Source organism: Poecilia reticulata, linkage group LG10, assembly GCF_000633615.1.
Source record: "Poecilia reticulata strain Guanapo linkage group LG10, Guppy_female_1.0+MT, whole genome shotgun sequence".
Lineage (NCBI taxonomy): Eukaryota > Metazoa > Chordata > Actinopteri > Cyprinodontiformes > Poeciliidae > Poecilia > Poecilia reticulata.
Window position 1 is genome coordinate 13,669,912 of NC_024340.1, and position 25,590 is coordinate 13,695,501.

The window sequence follows — 25,590 nt, forward strand, 5'->3', positions numbered from 1 at the left end:
GAAGGAAGGAATGCAAGGATGGAGGCATCCCGTCAGACCGTCAGTTCCCAAAACCACACAAAACAAACCTTGTAAAGGCACAGGCAAGGTCAGTGCGCTTTTACATTATGCAATAATGCAATACAGTGAGCCTCTTGTAAAGAAACTATTACACACACACATTAATTGTCGGAAAAAAGGAAATTACAAGGTGAGAAATGCTAAAAGACACATAAACTCACACATGCACAGGCGCTAGTATGTACACATTCACAGAAGCAAGACAAATTTGGCTTTGGTCCAAAGGCCTGAGCCCACAGGCAAGAAAAGCGGGAGGCCCACAATCTGGGCACATGGAGAGAGAGCGTGTGTGTGCGTGTGTGTGTGTGTGTGTGCGTGTGTGTGAGAGGAGGGACAGTCAAAAGTGGGTGGAGTGGATGGAGATACTGAGGGAGGTTTTGAGATGTCTCAGTAGCTCTCTACTGCAGCAACTTTGAAGGAGCTAACACCAACTTGAACAACTTCACATGAGTGTATTTCTTTTTCCCAATGGACTGCACAGAACAGCTCTGTGGGAGTATGCTGGTTGTCACCATGCCGTCAGAGTTTTCTTGAAGTTCCTGAAGCGTTTGCAAGGGAGAAAGTATTCCTGGAAGAGTCGCCTAACTGGACCTCAGGTAAGTTTACTGCTACACTCCAATTCACACTGTTTATTATGAAGAGAGCCACCGCTATTTAGTTGTAATGTAATACTAAACACCGTCCTGGAGGAGGTATAAACAGTAAAGTTGCTCTACAACAGGAGCAAACCTTTTAAATGTTACTCAACCAAACATGTTGGTTTCTCTTCAAGATGCTTTTATAAGATCACAGTGAATTATCTGGCATGTTTGGGTGACTCCAAGAAATTCCAATATGTTTCCTTGGAATTTTAAGACATTTGCATGAGAACAGTAAAGAGCTCTGACATGCTTTACGCAAGTCAGCGCACGCAGTTCCACTCATCTAAAACGTCTTCCTCCTTGCTTTTCGTTTTTCAACTTTCACCTGGTTCACATTGTGAGAAAGTGAATTGCTCAATCAGATTGGAACATGTGCACAAATCTTTTGCAGCGACAGAACAAGATGAACCTTTTTTTTTCAATCAGAAGTTGGTTTGGTCTTGAGGTGAAAGTGTACCCTCTGGCTTCTGTCACTTTCCTGCAAGGTCTGCTTGCACTGCATTCACACATTGACGGAGGTGTGTGTGATGAATGGAAACTCAGATGGCCTTCGAAATATGGTCAATACTTTAATAACGACAAATGATGTTCCTAATGCAAATTGCTCTTTTTGTTCAAACATCTTTTGTAAGAAATTCCAGATGTTGCTTTGTTTAGCCTTTTGAAGAATAAGGGTAAATCAGTTTTCATTTAGTTTAGATTACTTGCCCATGGTTATAGTCTGACTTATGGAACTTTACGTTATTTTTAAATAATTGTTGAATTATTACAACTAACATCACAGGTGATTTTAAGGGAAAACTAAAACTGGTTGATGGCTGATAATGTGGTTGTTCGGATTTTTTTAGAAAAAGAATGAACACAACTGCCAGCAGTAAAATGAGCGATGCACCATCAGATGAACCTGCTGGACTTTTGACCTGTGTTTCTGTCTAAATTGGAGATACTTAATTAGCCAAGTGAAAACCTCAGTAGTTTAAAACTAGATCTGTCTACCATATCCACTCCAGCTCAACTCCTGTTGTCAAAATTGTCTGAAGGAGTGACAGGGAAGCTAACTGGGAATCCTGCAGAGGCATTTCTTGACCCTTTCTGTAATTATGGCTTTCGTTGTAAGCCTGGGCGTGGGTGCTTATTTGTGTGTGGGGTCCGTTTAACTCAAAGGAACATCCTCGACCCCTCCACTCAACCCTTCACCCTTCACTTGGCATGACCTAACCCTGTAGACAGCAGTCTGTTTCACACAGAGATAAAATTGTATTGTCATAAAGGATACCAACTATTTATGCTTCTCTAGTTTGGGCTGTCAAACATGATAGAAACGTCACAAACCTGCCGACCAGCCATTTTGGTGTCCACTCTTACAAACTGAAACCGATCCATCTCTGACACCACTTTGGGATCAATTGGTTCAGGACGAGGTTCAAATCTTAAGTTGTTTTTGACATGCTTACCTTATTGCTTCCGGTGGACCAACAGCTCTTCACTGTGTGTAGGACGACAGCCACAGTGTTAAGAAAACATAATGCAATCACCGGACAGACTTCTACTGACTCATGATTTCATCACTATTTTTATTATTTTTATCTAGTGCCAAGAACCAAAGAAGGGAGCCCACAAGAGTCCTCCACTTTTATAAACTTAATGTTATATAAATTATGTGGTTTATTAATGTTCCACTGCTTGTGTGTGGTGCATTTCAGAGAAAATGTAACTGTTTGTTAACTTAATGCTAAAAGAGAGTCAATCCATGTCATAATACTGAGAAATCAGAATAATTTGGTTGGCTTTCATAAAACTGTGTGTACCCAGGAGCTTAATATAACTATTCTAGTCATCAAAAACATTTAATCTTTGGAGTTTGTATTGATAGGAAATGCTTAAGGCTTTGTATAAAAGAGCAGAGTTAATGCACAGATTGTTTGAGTCAGATTTGATGTATGACCTGCAAAACTTTATTGAGCCATCCTGATAGCATGATGAAGCACCTGACAGGCTTTTCCTACCTGGACTATTTTCCTGAAATTTTCAATTTCACAGTTCATAAGCTATTGTGTCGACAGTAACATTCTGCTGCTCCTTTATGCAGAGTTTATCAGAGCAGAAGAAAATCGAAGGCACTGAAGTCCAAAATAAGAGTCATCCAAACCTAAAAAAAACTAAACATTTATATGAAAACCAAATACATTAAATTGAGTTATAAAGATGCTCAGGGGTTGATTGGATGCCTTAAACTCCTGCTGTTGGTTAACTGCTTTTGGACCAGAAAAGCAGGGACTTATTACAGGACAACCTCAAAGCTTAAGTTAAAGCCTTACTTACTGTGGGTGTGAGAGAGGTAAAGTGAACGCCACGCCCCTCTCTAATTCCAGACAGGGGTTAGCATCATAACCTCGCCCTAACTTAATCCAAGAAGTCTGATCTCAGTGAACTCCAACAATGGCATTGACTGTGAAAGTAAAATAAAAAAAAATAAAAAAGTGTTGGTACTTTTCAGGTCATGCAATATGGTTAAGTTTTTATGGTCGTGGAGACAGAAAACATTTTTTACTTCGTTAAAACGTGACCCAAATTTCCTTAATTGAAGGAAAACAGACATGGAAAATTGACCGTTTAATCCCACCGGCAACAATTGTTGCCAGACATTTTTTCTTACTTCTGAACCTCTAAAAGAATTGTTTTGACTTTTAGCAACTAATTGGAGTTTTTAAGTCAAATAATAATGTCTAAGCAATATCAATTCGATGTATCTAGTGTGAAAGGTCACATGACCAGACCTCTTTACTTCCTGCCTGTATCGCTGGAAAAAAAAGGGATTAAACGGGTTAAGATTGTACCTTCAAAGTGGTTGTAATGTCATCTTTTTAGATAAAGTCAACAGGAGAATAAATCTTACTGCCAACTGGAGTCATTAGCTCAGAAGTCAGAGGTCAGAGCTGTGAACTGATAAGAATCATTCAGGAAAAAGTAATAAAGTGAGAACAAAGTGCTTGAAGGCATTTCTCTCAAATAACAAGACAGAGACTTGTCCAGCCCTAACTCCCAAATATCACCCAAAGACTCATTTGCTGTTTAAAAGAAGGAAGACCTCTCCATGTGCTTATATAATCAGGCATATTGCATGTTTGTTTTTACAGAATCATCAGTACCTTCAATTATCTTATACCTGATGGGCAGATTATTTTACAACCAGGAGTAACCACACAGTCGTTAGGAACACAAAAATTACAATAATTATAGCAGAGAGCCACACACTCAGCTGAACCAACTGAGTCACACTACAATGGCTGTGAACAGTGTGCACTCATTAGCATAAACCCAAACAATTGAAAAGGCCAAAATGATATTTTGAAACATTAACTTCCTGAAGTAAAACATGAATGCTGGACAAAATCTGGATAATCCCAATATTTACTTGAATCAACCAGTTTAGGATCATCACTACTGTTGAATTACTTTTAGGTTATTTACAATAATTTTATAAGATTTTTGTATTATCAGACCTTGCCAGTCTGAGTAAATAAAAAACAAAACTGTTTTCAATGGATCATTTCATTTCTTGGCCTGGTGTCATAAAGTAATCGCCCCCTTTACCTAATAACTGGTTGTGCAACTCTTGGCGCCAACGACTGCTTTCAACTATTGGCAATAACTAGCAACCAGTCTTTAAATTCCTTGTGGAGGATCTCTGGCCCACTCTTCTTTGTGAGAATCTTTCTGATTTAGCAACATTGCAAGGTTTTTGACTATGATTGGCTTTTTCAAGGTCACAGACAATGAAGCTCCACATCCCTCTCATTTTGCATAACCCAAATGTGTTCAAGACTGAGGCTGTGAACTGCTGACTGTAACCAACCATTTCTAGTGTAGAATCCATGGTTCCATCAATGAAGGTGAATCTTCCTGAAGCAGAAAAGAGTCTTCAAACTATCACAGAACTACCATAATTTGTCAACTGATATTCTCAAATTGTATATTGTTTCTTGCTTATTGTTTAATCCTGAAGAGATTTTAAGAGAGAAAACTGAAGCCGATGATGCTTTAGATGTTATTCTGCATCCTTGTTGATACAAGAGATTTGGGTGTAATAATCTAAATGTCAAAATCCATATAAGCTTTATTACTAAATCTGCCTTTTGTCAGACAAAAAGAAGGAAGCTAAAAGTTATTTATAAGCACAAGTAAAGAATAAATCAGGCATTTGTCACAAGTGGGCTGGATTATTGCTATGGCCTCTTCACATGACTTTTAAATTCAGCATTACATTTATTATAAAACACAGGCACTGAAAGGTCAAAGCATAATACATAAAACTTTGGACTTGCAACCTGTAGAAACCAGAATCAAATTTAAAATCCTTTACTTGTGCTGAAAGCATTAAATCGCTTGCTCCTCATTATACAAGAGATACATTAATCTGATATCCATCTATAAAATTATTACTATCCATAAGCAATGGAAATTTAGTTACATGTTTTTGTCCAAATCAGGGTAAGCTGTGATTTGCATTTGTCTTTGGATGGAATGAAATACATGTCTTGCATACCAATACATGCATCTCTTGGTATGCATGTATGCAATTATATCTTGTGGATGTGTGTTGGTAAATGTTAATACCTTGCATGTTTTCACATAAAATGAGCTATATAAGTAGTCTTTGAAGTAGCTTTGTTTTATTTTCCGGTGAAACAGATGTCAATCACTTTGCTTTTGACCTGTTCTTGAGCTTCTTTAGATGTCTTTTTATATACTGTATACATAAATGTTTCATGTTCTACTTCTTGTCGCCAAGTAGATTCTGTTCATCTGAGTTCTTGATTGTACAGATTTACCAGAATTCAGGTCTGGGCCTGGCTAATGAAGTTGAACATAGTTGTCAAAGGAAAAATGGGGCCATTCAGCTGATTCATGATTTACCAAGGGGAGCGATCATATTTCCAGAGGGTCAGGCTTCTTTATAGCTCTTTTAGAAACTCATTATTCGGAAGGCTCTTCATAAATTTACTATGATTATCTTTGTCCAATGTTTAACATTTTTGGCAACCATTTAAGCAAAAAGGAAAATTGCATTTGTAACAGGAAGAATACTTTTTTATGGCACAGTATGTTGCATAATATGAGTACGTGTAGTTAGACTTAAATCAGGTTTTCCCACACAGCTGAGAATGACCCATTCTGTTCCAAAGAAGGCAGTGAGTTTAACCAACCCCCTGATCATTTGCATCTAAACCTACATGTAGGAATTCAGAGAAATCATGACAGGTTCTTTTCAGCTGAAGAAAAACCTTTTTTCATATACAACACTGGAATATTTTTATATTTTTGATCCAAATCAGCAACATATTTAATGAACAATAGTTTTAAAATTTGGTTAGAAATTCTTCCTTGTATCATTTATGTTTGCTGTAGCTTAACCACTCTTCCCTTGTCACTTTTTCAGACACAAGGGAACTTGAACATGGCCTGTAATGTTGATGATCTGCATGATTTTTTTTGTTGTTTTTTGTAACAATTTCTAATTTGATTGGAACCGCCTGCCATTAATTCTCACTGTAACGCCTAATTGTCTACAGTGACAGTTTGGGGTCATTTTTCTCTGTGATTCCCAGCAGAGATGAAAAGCATTGGCCATCTTTTGTATTCAAAAGAAAATGTTGCTTTATTCTTTCATCTTGATAAAAAAGTGAACAGTTAATAGACTGACACCAGGTGAATGCTCCTCATCCCTCATGGCCTACTATTCCATCACAAACTCATTACTGTCACGGATTGTACCGGTGTAAAGCCTAAAGGTGTTGTTTTCATAATAGATACAAAGGAAATTGAACTTGACAATCATGCAAAAACAGAAGAGGACATATTAATGACTACACTAAAAACAATGAGGGATAACATATAAAAACAAATCTGTCGTTTTCTAAAGAGGAAAACAGAAAGTAATTCCTAGCACGTAAAAAAAAATCCACTCTAAGCAGTTAATCTTTTTACAAATAAAAATATGAAAATGTGGCTTTTGCTCATATTCAGCTACTAAGTTTGATAGTGGAGATGGAGCGTTGCGGATGATTTTGTAGGCACTCATCTGACCAAAGCACCTTCTTCTTCATGTTTGCTCTGTCCCCTGCATGATCTTAAACCATTAGTGAAAATGTAACTCATCCTTGTTTGATAACTGCCATGCAAATTTGGAAGACACCTGGCATGCAAATCAGGAAAAAGAAACTGCTATGATAAAATCTTATTCAGTCAAACTTGTATCTTAGCTGTGCGCATGTATCCTATACTTTTCCACACAAAGTTAGCACGGAATCAGTGGAGTTTCTAATACCACATTTCTATACAAACTATAGTGTTGTATATATATAAAAAAACTATAGAGTTACTGTATATATTATATATTTAGTTGAGAAACAGAGATCAGTTTTACTGAAATAAGATATACAGATGAATCTCAATTTGACTTTATAGAAATACGCTCCAGATCTGTTTTTTCTTCCCCTTTTTTTAAAACACCCAGATCCAAAGCAGCTTCTTGATGTGATTACTGATATATTGTGTTAGAGCCAAGTTGTTTTCTCTTCTTTCTTCTAAATGACAGGGGTGTAATCACTTTGTTCCTTTTTTTTTTCTTTCTTTTTYTTTTTTTTTTTTTTTGACAAAAAAACAGGAAAAAACTTCATGTGAAGAACACAATTGCACAAGCAACAGCAAAAGGCATAATGCTGTATAATTTTCAGGGACAAAAGGAAGACAATGACGTTTTTTATTCATCAACTATTTCAACACATAGAACACAGACAGAGATAATGCTAGCTGCAAGGTACGAACCCTTTTACTCCTGTCTTATAGTTTTGTCATAAAGTTCTGGGTTTTCAGTGCCAGACTTGCAGGCATGCAGATGCTTGATTCATCTCATCAACGTGGTTGTTATCACACAGGAAATGGATTCCTTCTCAATGAATGTACTAAAGCTCTGTGCTGGAGAGAACAAGCTTGCATTAATGACCTGTTTTCTGAATATATTCTACTCCAAAATGCCACACAAGTATTTTTTTATTTAGTACTGAAAATAAAATAAGATTGCTGTCTGAAACATTAAGTTTTGGACCACATTACAAAACAAATGTCCTTTGGAGTTTAATAAAGAGGTCAAGCTTCTCAGACACTTACAGTCCAAGAACAATTCATCTTTTGCATAAGATGCTTAAATGGTTCAGAACAGTAATCATAGAATAAAAGTAAACCACACAAAAGACAAAAGTTCAGTCCAGGTCTATTTCGTTGACATTCAAATAAGTTATTTCTACAAAAAATGAGTTTTTACATTGAGGCAGGTGTCTTTTTTTGTAACTCATCTAAACATCTGGCAAATATAAGTCTTGATATTATAAAGTATTCTCAAAAAAGGAAAGCAATAAATGTGCTTTTGCCAAGCACAACGTTCATATCAAATGTACAATGTTTACACATTTAACAAAAATGAAATGGAAGTATTCACTTGAGACTGAACAGTTATTCCTCTCTAATAGATTACTAGTAGAGTGGCATCAATTATTTATCCTACCAGTCGTCCTCCATGAATCTCTGCCTAGAGTGAAGCAGTTGAGGGCTCTTGGTGTTTTCTCCACTAGTTGTAGCAAGAGTAATGTAGACAGATCAGTACGGAAGATGATTAGGGCCACTGGAAAAAAAACAACAAAAAAAACTGTTCTGATTTTAATCTCAAAATTCTGACTTTTTCTCAGAATTCTGAGATTAAAGTCAGAAGGTTTTTTTGTTGTTGTTTTTTTCCAGTGGCCCTAATCCTCTTCCGTAAATCGGGGCTTGATCTTCAGCAATGAGTCTATAACTGATGTGTCATTTGGATCATGACCAAAGAATTAGACTCCAGTTACAGGTAATGAGCTTTCTCTGTAGGGTGGCAAAACTGTGATCATCAGTCAGATTTGGTGCTTAATGTATCTCATCAGGTTGTCTTCTGCCCTCCTGCATGTCTCACTTTGGAGGATTTCTTTCCAAGTCCCAACTGGAGAACAACGGGAGACTCAAAGCTTGCTGGATGGACTAGATGTTCTGGGAATGTGCTTTTGAGGATAGTTCTTTCCTTAAAAGCACATATTCATGTCAGTGAAATGGTTAATATCATCAATATGAAAAGTTTGTGTGTTTACGTACTAAACAGTCAAATGGCTTTTAGTTTTATAGGGAATGACAATTCAGAATTCATAAGTATAGTTCATTTTGACTGACATGACAGGAGCAAACTATAATCTGAACGGCTAACACCTGCCCTGGTGGCCATACAGTGATGTGATGTTCCAGTGCTCTCTGACAAGGACCTGCACTTTTATGAACTCTAATGCAGGTGATGAGGCTTGACCATTAAACATTTCATATGCATCAAGATAAATTTGAATTCTAATATTCACTCAAGGTAAATGAGTACAAAACCCACATTTTGAAATGAAAAAGTGCATTGATTAGTTTGACTAAGGAACAGAATTTTCCTCATTTATGCAGATTAAAAAAATGCCCAAGTTAAGACATGGACTAGTCAAAAACAAATAAACGAATGCTTAAAGCAATGTAATATAGCCCGGGACAATTGTATACCATGTGTCTTATTTCATTATTTTCATTATTTTTGTTCATCTAACAAGGACAAATAAATTCAAAATTGTGTTGCAAATTAAATATTAAAGATTAATCAAATTTTAATTAATCTTTTAATTAATATTTAAAAGTATATAGAAGTTTCAAATATTACAACCAGTAAAATAACGCATCAAAATTTAAAGAGACATTAAAAGTAAACAAAAGAATAGAAAATAAAAATGTGTAACGTAGGTCCATATGTTTCAGGATACATCTTTTGTGTACTTGCATTACATAAATAGCCATCCTTCCCTCCACATAAATAACAGATAAAATGGAAACCCCATGATTAATGTCCTAATGTCTAGTTCACGGCTACCTCAGAATTTAGAAGCAGAATATTAATCTGCTGTCAGCATTTTAAGTTGTAATACATGCTTCTTTATCTGTTTGAGTGTTTTTTATTTCACATCAGAGACGAGCATCATCTGCAGAGCTGTTGATGCTTCTTATAACATCCAGTACGTTATGAAAGCTGCACTTGCAGTGAAATCATGTTTCACTGAAAAATTGAGAATTACCTAATATACCTTATTTTCAAAAGCTGCATTGAAATAGAGGTCGATTGCAAGATCTACCAGCATACGTGTGCATATCATGAATCTTTTTCTATACATGATATGAAAGATAACATTAAAAATATTGAACCTGCTGGTGGTAATCCACTATGTCAAAAATATTTGGCAGAACAAGTGCTTTTAAACTTCAAAGAACTTGCCTGCATTGTGTTTAACAGTGTGTGAGTTTGTTGTAGGTTTCAACACAGCAGAAAGTACAAGCTGATCATGCTCTCACTGACAGACAGAGATCGTTGATGGGGTGAAGAAAAGCTGCAAAAACAGTTCCCCTTCTACGCTGGGAGGCATGTGGGGTGATGTCGAAATGTGACCCAGCAAGCTGGAGCCGAACATGTGGCTGCAGGTCGCCTGCTGGAGCACACAGAAGGAGGGAGGTGTTAGTTTGTTTGTGAGTTGAACCAACAGTAACATCCTGAGGCCTCTGCCCTGCAGAGCTGCAGAGCTTTTGATGAAAGGTTTTAAGAATAAACATGAAAAGATGTGAAAGTCACTGACAAGCTCAAAACTAGGAGAACCGAAAGTCAGTAGTTTTGTTTTTGTCAAGCTACGTGGTTTGAAAGATTCTGAACAGTCAAGGCGGCTTCCACACACCTAACCCCTTTGCAGTTTATGAGAGCAAACATCTATTAGCCAGGGATGACAAAGCAAACAGGGCTGATTTGTTGGATTCATTACGTGTTTGATATAAGGTACATTATACTTGAACAGAACGCTGTTTGTAGTCAGACAGTAATCCATCTTCATCTCCTTCTTAAATCACCCTCCTCTGGTTGCTCATTAAAGGATTTACCTTTAGCTGAACAAATATTTGTATTTCTGCTGTGTGATATTGTGTTGCTAAAGAGCATTCAATGGTCTGCATTGAATGCTCAGGCAAGTTAAATTACAAGAAGTATTGAACCATTGGTCATTACTTGTACGTCAAAAGTCAAAAAGATGAATATTAAAACTACCTTTAGTATTTTATAATGTATTCTGGTTTTACAAGACTTGTTTGGAATCGGGTTTAGTTTACGGTGCCATTTATTAGTAACTACAGTAAATGTTTCCTTAATTAATATGCTTTGCATCACTATGTACATCAAAATATGTTACCTATAGTGTCAATGGCTATTTAATGACATAGAATATCTATGCCGTTAATCCTTATTATTGAAGTGGAGCACAATGTCATATGCTAAAGCAAACATTATAAATTACGAGTAAGACACTTAGTGGTGGTAAAAGACAAAATATCTGGAAAAAAGTTCCGTGCTGTAGATCTGAAATGCCTTATTTTCTCTAAGCTTATAAGATTCCCTAGATAGAAGCTGAAATCCAAGTGGCACCATGACGGTTATAATCTGAATACCTGTCACCGAACGATCCAAGATAAAATCCCACATACCTGGAATCCGTTACTGAAACCACCAGCGCCAGTCAAACACCTGCATGTTCAGCATATTGTGTACCAGAGCAGTGTTTTCCGATCCCACATGGATTGTGTGTTTAAAATATGACACAGGTTTTTGTAAACATTCTTTGTTTGCTTCTGTCACATTTATTCATATAACTGGATGCTCCAGTGATATGAGACTGGTGTCAGGTAGCTTTTTCTATAAGCATGAATACAATGCATGGAGTTGTGTTTCATTCCTCTGATGTCAGTAAATCTTTGATCTGCTCCAAGTATTTTTCTGATTTTTAACTGATTGTGTACAAATAATAGCTAAAAAACTTTGTAAATTCACAAAATTAATGCTATGACAGCTTAACTTCTTCCTGTTCATATGGCGTTCTGCTGTTATGGTGTTTTGTTATTTTTTTGTATCTTTTCTGAAACTACTAAGTTAGTTTTTCAGTACCTCTCTGGTCCTACATACGTATCCTTTCTTTTCATTTGTTGACAAAAAAAAAGTTGTTGTGATAATACCTAATCAAAAAAGTAGATTCTGTAACAACCTTAAGATGTCATAGTAGTTAATTACAATGCAATTTTAAAAATCTATAAATCTTAACATTGGTATTTTATGGTTATATACAGTGAAAACTTCGGTGGATTAGGGTCCACAGTGCTGTTCACAAGTAAAGTTCATACGGTAAAATGAGACATCCTAATATGAATTAGCGTTTAACTCCATGAAACGAGTGTTGATTTTTCTTTTTTTATGTCTTTGTGGTTAAAGAAAACGCTGCACCTGCCCTGAAGAAAAACATCAACCCAACCATGGAATGTTAAAATCTTATTTGGATCTAAGTTAATCGTAGTTTCAGTGATTTTTGATAGCATCGGTTACGCAATTTTTTCAACAACATCATGGTATGAAAAACATAGATTTTTTTTCAGATAAGTTACAACAGCAAAATGTCAGAATTAATTTTTTCTCACCGTTAGACATGAAGAGGTTGAAAGTGAAAGCAAAGCACTGGAATCTGCACATAAACTCACCATGAGCATAAAACTTTAATTTTTAAGTTGTGGCTTCATGTTACTTGTTGGACTCATTCTTTCTTCAAGGTGACTGAATACGAAAATATTTAACTCTAACGATATTTGATTAAACTTCCCTCAATTGAATTTTAGTTTTTATCACATGCTTTTTCCAAAACTTTTAGCAAGTCTGGTTGGATATGTAACTCCTCTTCTTGGGAAAATTGGTAGTCGATTTAAGGCATATAAATGTGTGCATGAATGGGAATGACTGATTTTATGTAAACTGTCTCTCCCTGTCCTCAAAAGCACTATATAAGTCTGATGTCATTTTATTTCATAAAGCTTCGGATTTTGTGGCACCAACTTGGCCTTAGAGTTTAGTCCATAATTTTTTTTTTTTTTTGATTTAGTTTGGTGTTTTCAGAAGATCATTATAGAAGGTTTATATTTGTTTAATGCTGTGGGACATTTCAAGATTCAGATTTTGGAGGTAGTCCTTTGATTATTCACCAGTACTTGTTAATGAAACAGCCTCAAAGCACAATGCAATAAATGACGTGCTATACTGTGTCCTCTACCTGCTGCCTTTTGGTTTCAGGCAGGAGTAACCAGATCATCAGAAAAGGGAAAGATGATCATAAAATTTAACGTTGCCTACAATATTGTGAAAGAAAAACTTTCTTTAAGTTCATGCCTGAAATAATTTTTCATGAGAAAAAATGGTTTGAAAACAAATAAATGTTGAGTTTGAGATGTTAATTTGCTGTGCATTCTTATAACTTAGAAATTTTCAGTTTTATCATTTTATTCATTTATCTTGAAATATTTTAAAGTTAAAATTTCAGCTCAGGGAAATGTTTTTTTCAATAAGTTACTTATCTTGTATAATTCTGTACAGACAAACGATATTTGCTAGGCTAATCATTTATAAGTCATCATTGGCTTAATGAACAATAATTAAAAAGAAGCACAATCTTGAAGAAATAATTAAGCACTATGCAGTGGGGTCAATATAAACTGTTCTAATTGCCATCTTTGTCTAACATTTCAGAGTCTTGCGTCGAATATGATATGAATGCAGCAGTTTGGTGATTCATGTCAGCTGTTACTGGTGCAACCATTTAAACTAAGATCCCTGCTTAACCCTCTGATGTCATTTGCAAAACACCAAGTCATCGAACAATAAATCCCTCTGCCAAAGAAGAAGCTTAGAGAGAATCGCGTCAATTATTTTTTTCTAGTTCTCGTTCTCCAAAGGAATAATTATGAGGAAGGGATCTAGAAGCCACCTGTCTGAAACAGCTTGAAGGCCCTGAAACACTGCTCTGTTTTACTTGTTTTACAGTTTTTCTGTATGGGCAAGTTAGGACGAGTCAAACACGCCACAGGCCTCCTCTCTGCTGTCGTGTGGCTCTGTACCGTGTATACATAATAATGTGGGTATTAGTTATGACTACAAGTGTATTATGTGCAGATGAACAAGTCGATACAAACATGAGCAAAGGACTCCATTGTTTTAGCTTCAAAGCGTCTTTTGTTCCTCATTTAAAGTTTAATACATCCTTTAATACTCCTGTTTTTCCTTCTCACAGGTCTGAGGTCAGACAACGAGGTACTGAAGATGGCAATATCAAGAACAAAACTCTTCACTTTAGTGACATTTCTCCTTGTAGCAAAGTGCCATGGAGTAATGGGAAAAGGAAAAGACACCTCTCTGTTAAGCTTCACACACCATCTTTACAATGCCACTATCAATGAAAACTCTGCCCCGCGGATGTATGTAGAGATCCCTGTGAAGATGGGTATTCCGCTGACAGACCTATTGTGGGACATCAAATATAACATCGTTGCAGGTGACGATGAAGACTTCTTCCAAGCAGAGGCTCTATCAGTGGGGGATTTCTGCTTTCTTAGGATCAAAACTCGCAGCAGTAACTCAGCTCTGCTGAACAGGGAGGTCAGAGACAGCTACACTCTCACAGTGGAAGCAACAGAAAGCACTTTTGAATTACAGGCTAAGACAAAGGTGTTTATTCACGTGCTCGACACTAACGACTTAAAGCCTCTTTTCTATCCCGCGTCGTACAATGTGGATATAACGGAAGGCACTCCACTCAAGACGAGTGTGGTCAAAGTCAGCGCAACAGATGCTGACATTGGAACCAATGCTGAATTTTTTTACTCCTTCACAAGCAGAGCTCATCCATTTTCTGTCGATCCATTCACAGGCGTGGTCACCCTTGTCAAGAAGCTCAATCACACTCGGATGCAGAGGTATGACCTCACAGTATTAGCAGAAGACAGAACAAAAAAGATATCAGGCATCCAAAAATTTGGAAACACTGCTCGTGTCACAGTCAACATACAAAAGATGCCAAAGGAGTTTCCAGTCATCACACCTCCCCCAAAACCCAAAGTGTCTGCAGATGGAGAGGTAGATATCAGCATCCACGTTGAAGCAGGAGTCAAGCCCGTGGAATCTCTTCATATCGTAAATGGGGATTCTCACCAGTGTTTTGAGATAATCCCTTCAGGTGTGCAAAACATGGACTTCCAAGTGATTTCAACAAAGAGGATTGTTTGGTCTCAAAGTCCTTTTGGGCTGAATTTGTCCCTTCAAGCTAAAGATAGGAGCTCTCCAAGCTTTCTGTCTCCAATTACAAAAATTCACATTCCAGCAGGTCCTCATTGGCCTTTAACATTTCTAGAGGACACCTATATTGTCACCTTAAGCGAGTTTTCCCCTCCTAAAACTCATGTGACTAAAGTTTCTGTCACTTCATTTTATCAAAATGTTACATTCAGCATCAAAAACAATCCAGACAGCTTGAATTTTAAAATCCATCCCAAAACTGGGATTATCATAACAGCAGAAAAATTTGACTACGAGAGAAAAAATCGATATGAATTTGATGTGGTGGCCAATCATGGTGAAGCAGAGACTCATATTGTGGTCAAGATTGCTGATGAGAATGATAACAATCCGCAGTTCAGACAAACCTCATATCAGGCTACAGTGGATGAAAACATGCCTGTTGGCAGCAGCGTTCTAAAAGTCGCTGCTTCTGATATTGATGAAGGTAAAAATGGCTTTGTTACCTACTCTATTGCGAGTTCTGGACCTTTACCTTTCACTATAGACTCATTTACAGGCATTATCTCAACCTCTGAACACCTAGACTATGAACTTATGAAACGACGGTATCACCTAAGAGTCTGGGCTTCGGACAGTGGCAGCCCCTTCAGTCAGGTCAGCGAATGCCCCGTGACAATAACCCTGAACAACTTGAATGATAACACCCCTCTGTTTGAAAGAGTCGGCTGCAACATCACGATACCACTTGATTTAAAAGTGGGACACATACTTGCTGAGATTTCGGCCATTGATTTAGATGAGCTGCAGCAGCTCCAGTACATAATAGAGTCAGGGAACGAGGCCCAAATCTTTGGCATTGATTCCATTTCTGGTTCAATCTTTCTTAAAAAGCAAATTCCCCCACAGGAGGGCTCATTTACCCTGAGAGTTGTTGCTTCAGATGGAAAGCATCACTCTGAAGTCTCAGTTGTAAGAGTAACTGTCACAAACAAAGGTGAAAATGCAACAGTGAGCTGCTTGGAAACAGGCATTTTTAAAAAGATGACTGATAAACTAATAGAGTCAATAAAGCCAGTTTTAATCAACCAAGAAGAAGAGTCTTTCTCAGATATCCACATCACTAACAGACATTCTCCCAAAATTGCTAAGAGCATTCCCAGTTCTATTGATGTTCCTGAGAACTACACACTTAATTCAACCATTCTCCAATTCAAGGCCACAGACATGGACTCTGGCTATAACAGTATGCTGGTGTATGCAATATCAACAGGGAATGAAGATGGATGTTTTGCTATTGACACGTTTTCTGGAGAACTTCGTTTAGCTTGCCCCCTGGATAGAGAATCCAAAGAGTTCTACATCCTGAACATTACAGTTTATGACTTGGGAACACCACAAACATCTGCCTGGAAATTGCTCGCTGTAAATGTAGTAGATGTCAACGACAACCCTCCTGTTTTTGATCAGCCCAGATATGTGATTCGAGTACCTGAAAACGCTGAGAAAGACTCTGTTATCTTCAGAGCCAGAGCAGTGGACGTTGACACAGATTTTAATGGAAATGTCCTATACTCCTTCCTGACTCCGACTGACACGTTCAGAGTTGATGAACTGACTGGAGAGGTGATTGTGACGGGTCCATTGGATCGAGAGAACTCTCCCAGACATGACCTCTGGGTCAGAGCCAGAGATCAAGCCAGACTTGGTCCTCAGTTGTTCTCTACCACTAACCTAGTGGTGATTTTGGAGGATATAAATGACAACCCACCTAAATTTGTGCCAAAAGTCTATCATATAAAAGTTGCAGAAGATGTTCCTGTGGGAACTCTGCTTGTCTGGGTGGAGACTGTAGACCTAGACCTAGGTAGTGGAGGTCTTGTCACATACAGACTAATGAGCACAGAGGGTGGGATCTTTCATCTTGACTCCTCTACTGGAACTTTGACCCTGGAACGTGAGCTGGACTTTGAGAGGCAACCAGCTTACAATCTCACAGTTCAAGCCGTGGACCACGGCCTCCCTCGCTCCTTGTCGTCGTCCTGTTTTGTGGAAATTGAGGTTCTGGATGTCAATGAAAACCTCCACAAGCCAGTGTTCACAGAGTTTGTGTATGAAGCGGCAGTGATGGAGGATGCAGCAGTGGGGACATCCGTGGTAATGGTCTCGGCTTCAGACAAAGATCTGGGTCGAGATGCAGTGGTCAGATACCATATCAGCGATGGCTCTGGGCTTGGAGTTTTCTCTATTGATGAAGAAACAGGTAAATAAATTGAGCTTTCTTCCACTGTTTTAATAATATGTTGCAATTTTAAATACATTTTGAGTTTGGGGTTAAACTGTGTGATAGAGTAACCAGAAACACTCTAGTTTTGTCAATTTAGATTTTAGCATAAATTGAAAATGCAATGGCCTGAAGCATTTATACTATGAATGCCTTACAAAGATCACACTGATAAGAAAATCCAATAGATTTATGAATAGTTTCTTCAGCCACATGTTATCCACATCGATACCTTCCTAAAACAATGGCCTAAGTCATTTTTTCCCAAAAGGCATTTTTATTTATTTATTTTTTGCCAAAATTACTTGAGGCAAAAAAAAAAAAATGACTTAGGTCATTATTTTAGAAAGGTGACGATATTTAAAGTTAGTTAATAACACTAAATCAGACATAAGTGCTGCAGTTTTATGCCACATAAACAGTGTAATCCATGTCTGCAAGACAGGATAAAAGAAAAACTATTTAAAAGCAATGAGAAAATGCAACATAAACATCACAACTGGCATATGCATGTAAATTAAAAATATTTAGAGATTAGCTTGTCAATTAAATTAAGCCTTTAGGTCACTGTATTATTAGAATCAACCCTTTTTTTTCAACTATGAGAAGTTTAGCCAGCATCTATTGTTTTCCTAGGCAGTTGTTCATTTAGCAGCTGTGTTTATGATGTACACAACACAACTGTGTTTCCTTAATACAGTGAGATGGAAGAGCATTTGATGCTTTGTTGACCTATCAATTTTATCTGGTAATTTTATATTAATTTTGTCAGGTTTTCTTCTTTGTAGTGCAGATCACTTTAATGGTTAACACAAACAACCTCTTCAGTGGAGAACAAGAAGACACATCAGAAAATGTTAAATATTGTTTATTATTTTGATTTTAAAAAGATGATGAAAACTAATCCTATCAATCAAGTAAAATCCATGCAGTCAGATCCCTATCAGTTGTATGGTTTCCATAGCACTATACAACTTACTAATACTTACAGGTATTCATATTCAAATATTTTGTACTTTATGTGGCAGCTACTGAAGTAATGTTAAAGAGACTCATTTAAATGAAATTTCAAAAATTGGTTGAACATTCTCAGGATGAGAGCTTGCCATGCTCAGTGATTCACATTGTGTTAACGTCACTTGTCCATTCATTATCATGTCATATGTAATTTTTACACATTCAAAAATCAACAGACTGCACAAATCACTTAAAGGTGTGAAATTATAAGACAGTCCACCTGCAAACTAAGCTTCAGGTTGCTGCTTGTTCTGACAAGGTTAAAGTGATGTGATTGAAATCTGTAAAGAGCATCTTAGCTTGCAGAGAGAATGTTTTAGTGACAGTTGATGTAGCGGAGAAACATAGACACATTCATCAGCATTTTGCTACCAACTAGGTTGAAGGTCAAAGTCAGGTGTAATCACAAGCATCAAATCCCATTTGCATATTATTGCCAGTACAATCTAGCAAGTTTATAAACACAGTGGATCTTTACATCAATCCATTTCCTGATGCTGTTTCTGAGTTTTTGATAAGCTTGTCATACAGGGCAGTGCTTCCTCAGGTATTTTTCCATCAGTGTGGAAGATACCTGGTGACCCCCGCAGCATATCGGCCCTGCATTCCATTGGCCTGCTGCTGCACTTAGGGTTCAGATAAAATCAGGGTAAACGGAGTTCTCTGTCATGGTGGAGCAGTGCTGAATTATTACCTGTTTTCTTTCTTCTTTTATTTTTTATTTTCTGAGTTCTCACCCTGCGTGGAGTCGGTTTAAAGTTTAAACTGACAGTTCTTCATATGGCCTTTGATGGACTGATGTTTCAATTAAGTATTTGTATGTAAACAGTTTTGTCCAAATTAGTTAGCTCAGAATGGTAAAAGTTATCTTCCCCTTGTATTCCCAAAGAGAACGACAAATAAAGAATATTTATCGTAAAACAGATTATAATGTTTTGAATCTTTTCGTGCTCTTCAGGTGTGATTCGTACAGCAGAAGCGCTGGACCGAGAGACGGTACAGCATTTTTGGCTCTCTGTCTACGCCACAGATCTGGGAACTGAGCCTCTCATCTCCTGGACTCATGTCTTTCTGGAGGTTCTGGATGTTAACGACAATGCTCCAGAGCTTTCCCGGCCAGTGTATTTTGCATCTGTCCAAGAAAAGGTGGATAAAGTGACCTCAGTCATTCAGGTGTTGGCCACAGATTTGGACACGTCCTCTGAGGGGAAGCTTTCCTATCAGATGCAGGAATCCCACAAGACGTATTTTGACGTGGATCCAAAAACAGGTAAAAACAGTTCAAAGAAAATATGTGCAGCATCTTGTAGAGTCATTGTTTTCTTAGGGGTTGTTTTCTCTATGATCTTATTAGATAGCAGGTCTTTCCCACAGGTATGTTAAGGTTTAGACTTGACCAGGCCAGTACAACTATTTTTTGTTATTTTTCAAGCAGAAAAACAAGCATTCTTCACCTGCTGTGTCTGGGTTCATTGCCATGTTTAAGCCACATTTTAATTGTCGGAGAGATAACTTTATGTTTAACTCCACAATTAATTGTCATAGTTGGTATAGCTTATAGGTATGGTTATACATTTATGGTTAGCTCCTCGGTGTCCAAGTCATTTACAGACAATAAAAGACCATATCATCAACCCTTTATCACATTGGATATTGGGTTGAAAAAAGTGTTTGTGCTGAGGTGCTCTTTTAATTTGCTCTTTTCTGTGCAAAGAAGATTGTTCCTAATGTGGTGTGATTCATTCAAATGCAACAAACCTAAGTCATGTTGACATGCTGTTAGAGAGAATATGCTTTACCTTTATCTATTTTAATCAAGTTGTTCTTATACCCTTATTTCCAGTTTGACTGCCAGAAAACTGGACCATTCTAAGAGGTCTTGTGCTTTTCTGTTGTTTCTTTGAGCAGTGTAGTCATTGGTCTGACTGTGGGTTGAATTTGCTAGGAAATCCAATCCTATGGAGACCAACAGCTGACATATTAAATTGTAAACTGCAGAATCAAATTTACTTTGTTTGGAAAGAGCATTTAACTCTTCCCACATTGAAGAAAATGCGCCCTTCCCAGTTTAGCCTGGTGTTAACACACACCTGCTTGGTCCAGAGCAAGAAATTGAGGTGGTTCCACTGATGATAATCTGTAAATCAATAGCATTGACTTTGCAACATCTGGCTGCTACTTCTATGACAACAGCTAGGGTGAAGTTAGTTTCTCACATAAATTTCCAGTTTGGTTTTGCTTTTTTTAATAAATAATGTTGTAATCTGTGGTGTGTTTTAGTCTAGCTGAGGTCTTTTTATTGTTCTGATGTATCCGGAAATACACACTAGATTTAAAAGATTTAGTTCTTTCTTTCTGTTCTTGTACAATGCATTTATTTTCAGTTCTGAATATATTCTTGCACAAATGTTTTTCTACAAAAAGGAAATGAGTTTCAAGGAAATCATTATTTCCATTAACAAAAATATTTGCATACTGCCATTTTGTATTACATTGTTAGTCAAAATGTTGTTGGTTTAGGGTTGGCTCAAACTTTAATTTTTATTGTTTGGTCTCTTAGATATAAATAATAATAAATAGATAGATGGGTAAATACGTATGGTTTATTTTCACATTATAAAACAAAATGATTCTTCTAAAAGATTTTTTTTAAGTTAACATGCAAGTTTACCTCCTCTGTGATATGATGGGTGTAAATGGATCATGTTTCAATTTGCCATATATGTATTGCACATGCAGTTTAAGCAAAAATATAGGCCTCCTGTTCTCCTATAAATAATTTACACCTTTACTAAAATTTGCTTTGTGTTCAAAAGACATCTCTCACAGTTTCAGCACATCCCCAAGGCAAGTTTCACATTTTGATTCAGGGGTTACAGTCTTTACAAGGAGCTGTAAAGGCTGCCAGGAGTTTCATTATTCACAAGAAGGTCTGTTGAAAAGTTTCTGTTTGTACAAGTCTGAGCAGCTCAGGTAGGCGTGTCACAGAGAGCAAAGCTGAAATTAAAACTTGGAAGCAAATAAAGTAGCAGTCACGTCTAAACTTACTACTTCATGATTTTGATGGAGAAGTAAATCTTTAAAAAAGTAGCACTAAACCCTTAGTATCTGTACGAACTCTTGACAGTTACAACCCAATTACCTGGCGAGGACTTTGATGTTCAGGTGAAGGAGAGCACCATGAGCACTGACATTACAAGCTACTACAAGTCCTGTCCTCCTCCTATTATCTGCTGTGCTGTTTGTCCACACCCTAAGGCTAATATACTGAGGGATTACAGAAAGAGAAGGCCAGTTGTGTTGAGAAGGAGACAGGACGAGCTGTAGGTGTCGAAACAGCCCCGCTGTGTCATACCAGGAAAGGCCTTTTTTTGTCTGAGCGCAGCTGTATTTGATATTCATTTACTTGCAGATATGAGAACAGAATAGAGCGTTTTTGGTTGAAAGCATTCATTGTGTTCCTGTGTATTTCTGTATCCTGAGGATTTCCTAACGTCAAGTCTGGTCTGAGATCATTTAATTGGATCTGACCCAGAATCTCTGCGGAAAAGCTACTAAACTAAAACTTTCACTCTAACTTTTGAATAGAAAGAAGTCTTATAAAATGCTGTCTAAAGTGTAAACCTTGTTAAAATGCAAGGTTTTTGTAGAGTAAAAACAGACCTACTTTTAATTTTACCATTATCAATGCCTTTAAAAATACATACTCCTTGAATGTTTGGGTATTTTGTCATGTCACATTTAATTTATCTGCAAAATGACAGACATATATATTTATGTAATACAGGACCTTGTTTTTTCTTTTCAAATCTAAAGCTTATGCATTTCTGTTTTGCTTGTCTTATACTGATTGCACTAGCAACACCTGCCTTCAGATGTCACCTAATTAGCAGATAGAGTCAAATGTGTGAAATTGAAATTAAGTGGAAACACGGCTGTTCTGTAAAGGACAGAAAGAAGTTTGTTGGAAAACATTGGTGATTAAAGAGCATAAAGAAACACAGCAGAGAGGTCAGTTCAGAAAGTTAATAAGACATTTAAAGAACTGTTGGGTTATAGGACAATAAAATGAGCTTTAAACATCTCACAGGGAGGGCTCTGTTCAATGTGTTATCTTTAAATTGGAGAGAGTGTGACACAACTCCAATCCTACAAATACTGACCATCCCTATGGTAAAACATGCTGGTGGCAGCATCATTTTGTAAAACTACTCCAGGAGAGTGGCTAACTCAAGTCGACCACCTGCTGAAACTTACTTTAAAAGCCACAGATATGATGAAAGAAAAATGTTCCCACATTGACACTATCATGTTTGGTTTGGCATCAAAATTTAAAGCTTAGTAATTCACCAACTCCTGTAGAAACAGGGTCAATGGAAAATTAGGGTAAAAAAAACTACTATGTGTCCCTTATGTCATTAAATCTTATCTTCGAAGTCAAATTAACTTGTTGAAACTATACATTGAACAGGATATACATTTTTGCAGTAGAAAAGAAGTTTAGATTAGTTGGTTTCAGAAAAACATAATTAAATTGAATTGTGTGACTACTCTCAACTCCTCAGTGCCCATGAAAACTATGTTTTCTAAAATCAAAATATAGCTAAAAATGAAAGTAATTAACACCTTCTTATTACATCCACAAATGTGAATAAACCACATGAATTTAGGCAGGTACAGTCACTATGAGCGAAATAAATGTTCTGTTGAAACAGGATCTTTGGAACATGATCCACCTTGTCTTATTTTCACAGATAAACCACCTATTACTAATGCGTGGGGTGAGTTGTGCAGAAACCTCTCATGTTCTGACAGGATGAAAATGACTCACATCTAATGCTTTTGACTAAGAAGCATATTTTATGCAGCAGCATTGTCTGTTGGTTTCAGCCAAGAATTACTTTTAGTGTCAGGCAGGAATGAGTTCTGCTTTGAAAAAAAAAGAGACAATTATCACTCATTAAGTTTTAATAATCAAAGCTGCTGCTTCATAAGAAAACCACTTTGGTAAAGGTATAGGTTTCAATATTTGATCAAGCAGTCGTGCACTGGCAAGGCCAGACAAGTATGGAATGTACCCATTTCATTAACATTTTGAAACGGCATATTTGTCAAACTTTTAAAGAAAGTTTATGGTTCATTCACTGATAAGGGGTGAATTTTGATGCGTTTTTGTATATTAAGCCCGCATAAAGGTGAATCTCTCATCCTGTGCTTTCTTGTTGTCACTGACCTCATGAAAAGAAAATCATAGCACATTACCAACTGTAGCTTCATGGTCCAAAAACCGTTTAGGTCAATTTGCAGGCAACATATTGGTGTACTTTTAATATAGACTGCAACTAGGTGGTATTTCAGCTCATATTCTTATTTCTGTTGCCACATAACTTTGTCAACAGATGTGTAAAAATATACTGAATTCTAAAAATAATAAATGTCCTTTACTGGTGGAGTTTTTTAAGAACAACAATTATTACTTTCCTGGGATGGCTACAAAGTCCTAAAAGGTGTACAATCAAAACTTCTACGACGCACTTCTGGCTTATTTTTTACCACAAATCAAATATAGATCAACAAGTAAATAAAATAGGTACATATTGAGAATTTTGTTGAGTTTCAACAAACAAAAATATCTCTTTTAATTCATCACATTTTCATTGGGTGAAGCATGCATTGCTTGCTGAAGATGAGATTAGATTATCTTTAAATATCTTTTGTTAATAATTTTTGCTATTAAATAAAATGTTTAAGTTTTTAGAAACTTAAGCCACTTTTAAATGTCTGCTCATTTTAACTACAAAAATAAAAAGCAGTTTATAATTTAATTCAATAGTTTGTATTTTAAATGAAACAATTAAATAGCTCCTTTTTTGTTTTCATCGTTGATTTCTGGTGAGATAATGTTATTGCCGCAAGCTCCATGAACTTCAAAGTCAAAATGTGAGAAGCTCAAATCTTTCCTCAAAATGAGTGTTGACAACATGACGAGACATATTAACCAATAACGTGAAATACCATAAACATCTCAATATAACCTGTGATCCATGTTTATACCCATTTTTCAGAGGAAAGGCAAGGCAATCAAAATGATCGTTGTTTATTGATACTTGAAAAACTGAATACTTTCAAGCAGATATGCTTCCTGTCCTGGCCACCATATCATGGTGATTCTGCTACTGCTGAATATGGATGCTTTTTTGTAAGCAATTTCCTCATATGGGAGGTTTCTGTGCCTTCGTCACTTTCAGCTTTAAGCAGAATGGAAAATGCCATCAGCATTTTATCAGTTTATCAGTTACACAAAATTACACATAAAAATGTTTGGGGTTTTCCCAACTAAAGAACTATACACACCACTCTTTAAACATGGCTAAGTGGGTGCAATGTGTATTGTTGTAGAACTCGAGACCGGTTTTGGTCTCGGGACCACTTTTTGATGGTCTCGTCTCGGACTCGGGGTTTTATTTCAAGACCACAATTGTGGAAACATCACTAAACTGCCAGCATATTGTCCAGTTTATTTGTTAACATCTTTGTTTTTGCTGGATGCAAAACATACAAATTAAAATCCAAGCAATAACGTGACGTTTTACCTGTTTCCGTTACCGCTGTGACACATCGCCTCCCCTTACACTCGCACGCGGCGCTCCAAGACATGTGCAGTGGTTTTCTCTGAGCGGAAGATGTCTGTCTAATCGTTAGTAATAGTATCTAACTGCATAAATCATAAGAAATCTGATGGCGACGTGTAAATTCAGCAGCACTTCGTTTTCACAGACGCTGGTGACTACGTCTAGCTTTTATCGTCACTTAAAAGAAGCTCAACGAAAGGTAGGCTCTGTGGACGTGATATTAGCTAAGCTAGCTGTCAACTCCGTCATGCACTGTCAACTCAGTCAGATGGACGTTATGTTGTTTTTTGTTTTAAATAATATTTCTTTTGTTTCTTGAGAAGCATTTGTCTGTAAAACTGAGTAAAAATATCACTAATAGGGTATTTAAAAAAATACTTTTTATTTTTTTTTGGTCAGAGGGTGTTGACAAAGTTCTGGGTAAGGTCCATCAAAAATGTCATTTTTAAAAAAAATGTTGCAACTGGGAGCCTGCACTTTAGCATCTTTACATTTCCAAAACATTATTTGTCATATTTGAAGCTTGAGGAATAATAAAAAATTTTGATGGAGAAAATTGAAACCCATTTTGTCCCTCTTCTCAAGAATCACTGATTTAATAAGAAAAAACGCTGTCACACACTGCGCTGAATTATTGTGCTGAGGTGTTGACTGATGTTGCATATATGGGGCAACGCAGTGACCAAAGTCTGCTTTATAGTGATGTGGCATTCACGA

The 25,590-nt window shown here is 36.9% G+C and overlaps 1 protein-coding gene across 1 annotated transcript in view; it reads left to right on the plus strand.

Moving 5' to 3' along the window:
* The first annotated feature begins 461 nt into the window (after positions 1–461).
* Positions 462–25,590, plus strand: part of fat2 (FAT atypical cadherin 2) — a 98,425-nt gene continuing 73,296 nt past the window's right edge. The window contains exons 1-3 of the mRNA XM_008420846.2: positions 462–656; positions 13,940–17,203; positions 19,200–19,511. Of these exons, the coding sequence (XP_008419068.1) occupies positions 13,969–17,203; positions 19,200–19,511 (3,547 nt within the window). The 5' untranslated portion in view covers positions 462–656; positions 13,940–13,968. The remainder of the gene's footprint in view (positions 657–13,939; positions 17,204–19,199; positions 19,512–25,590) is intronic.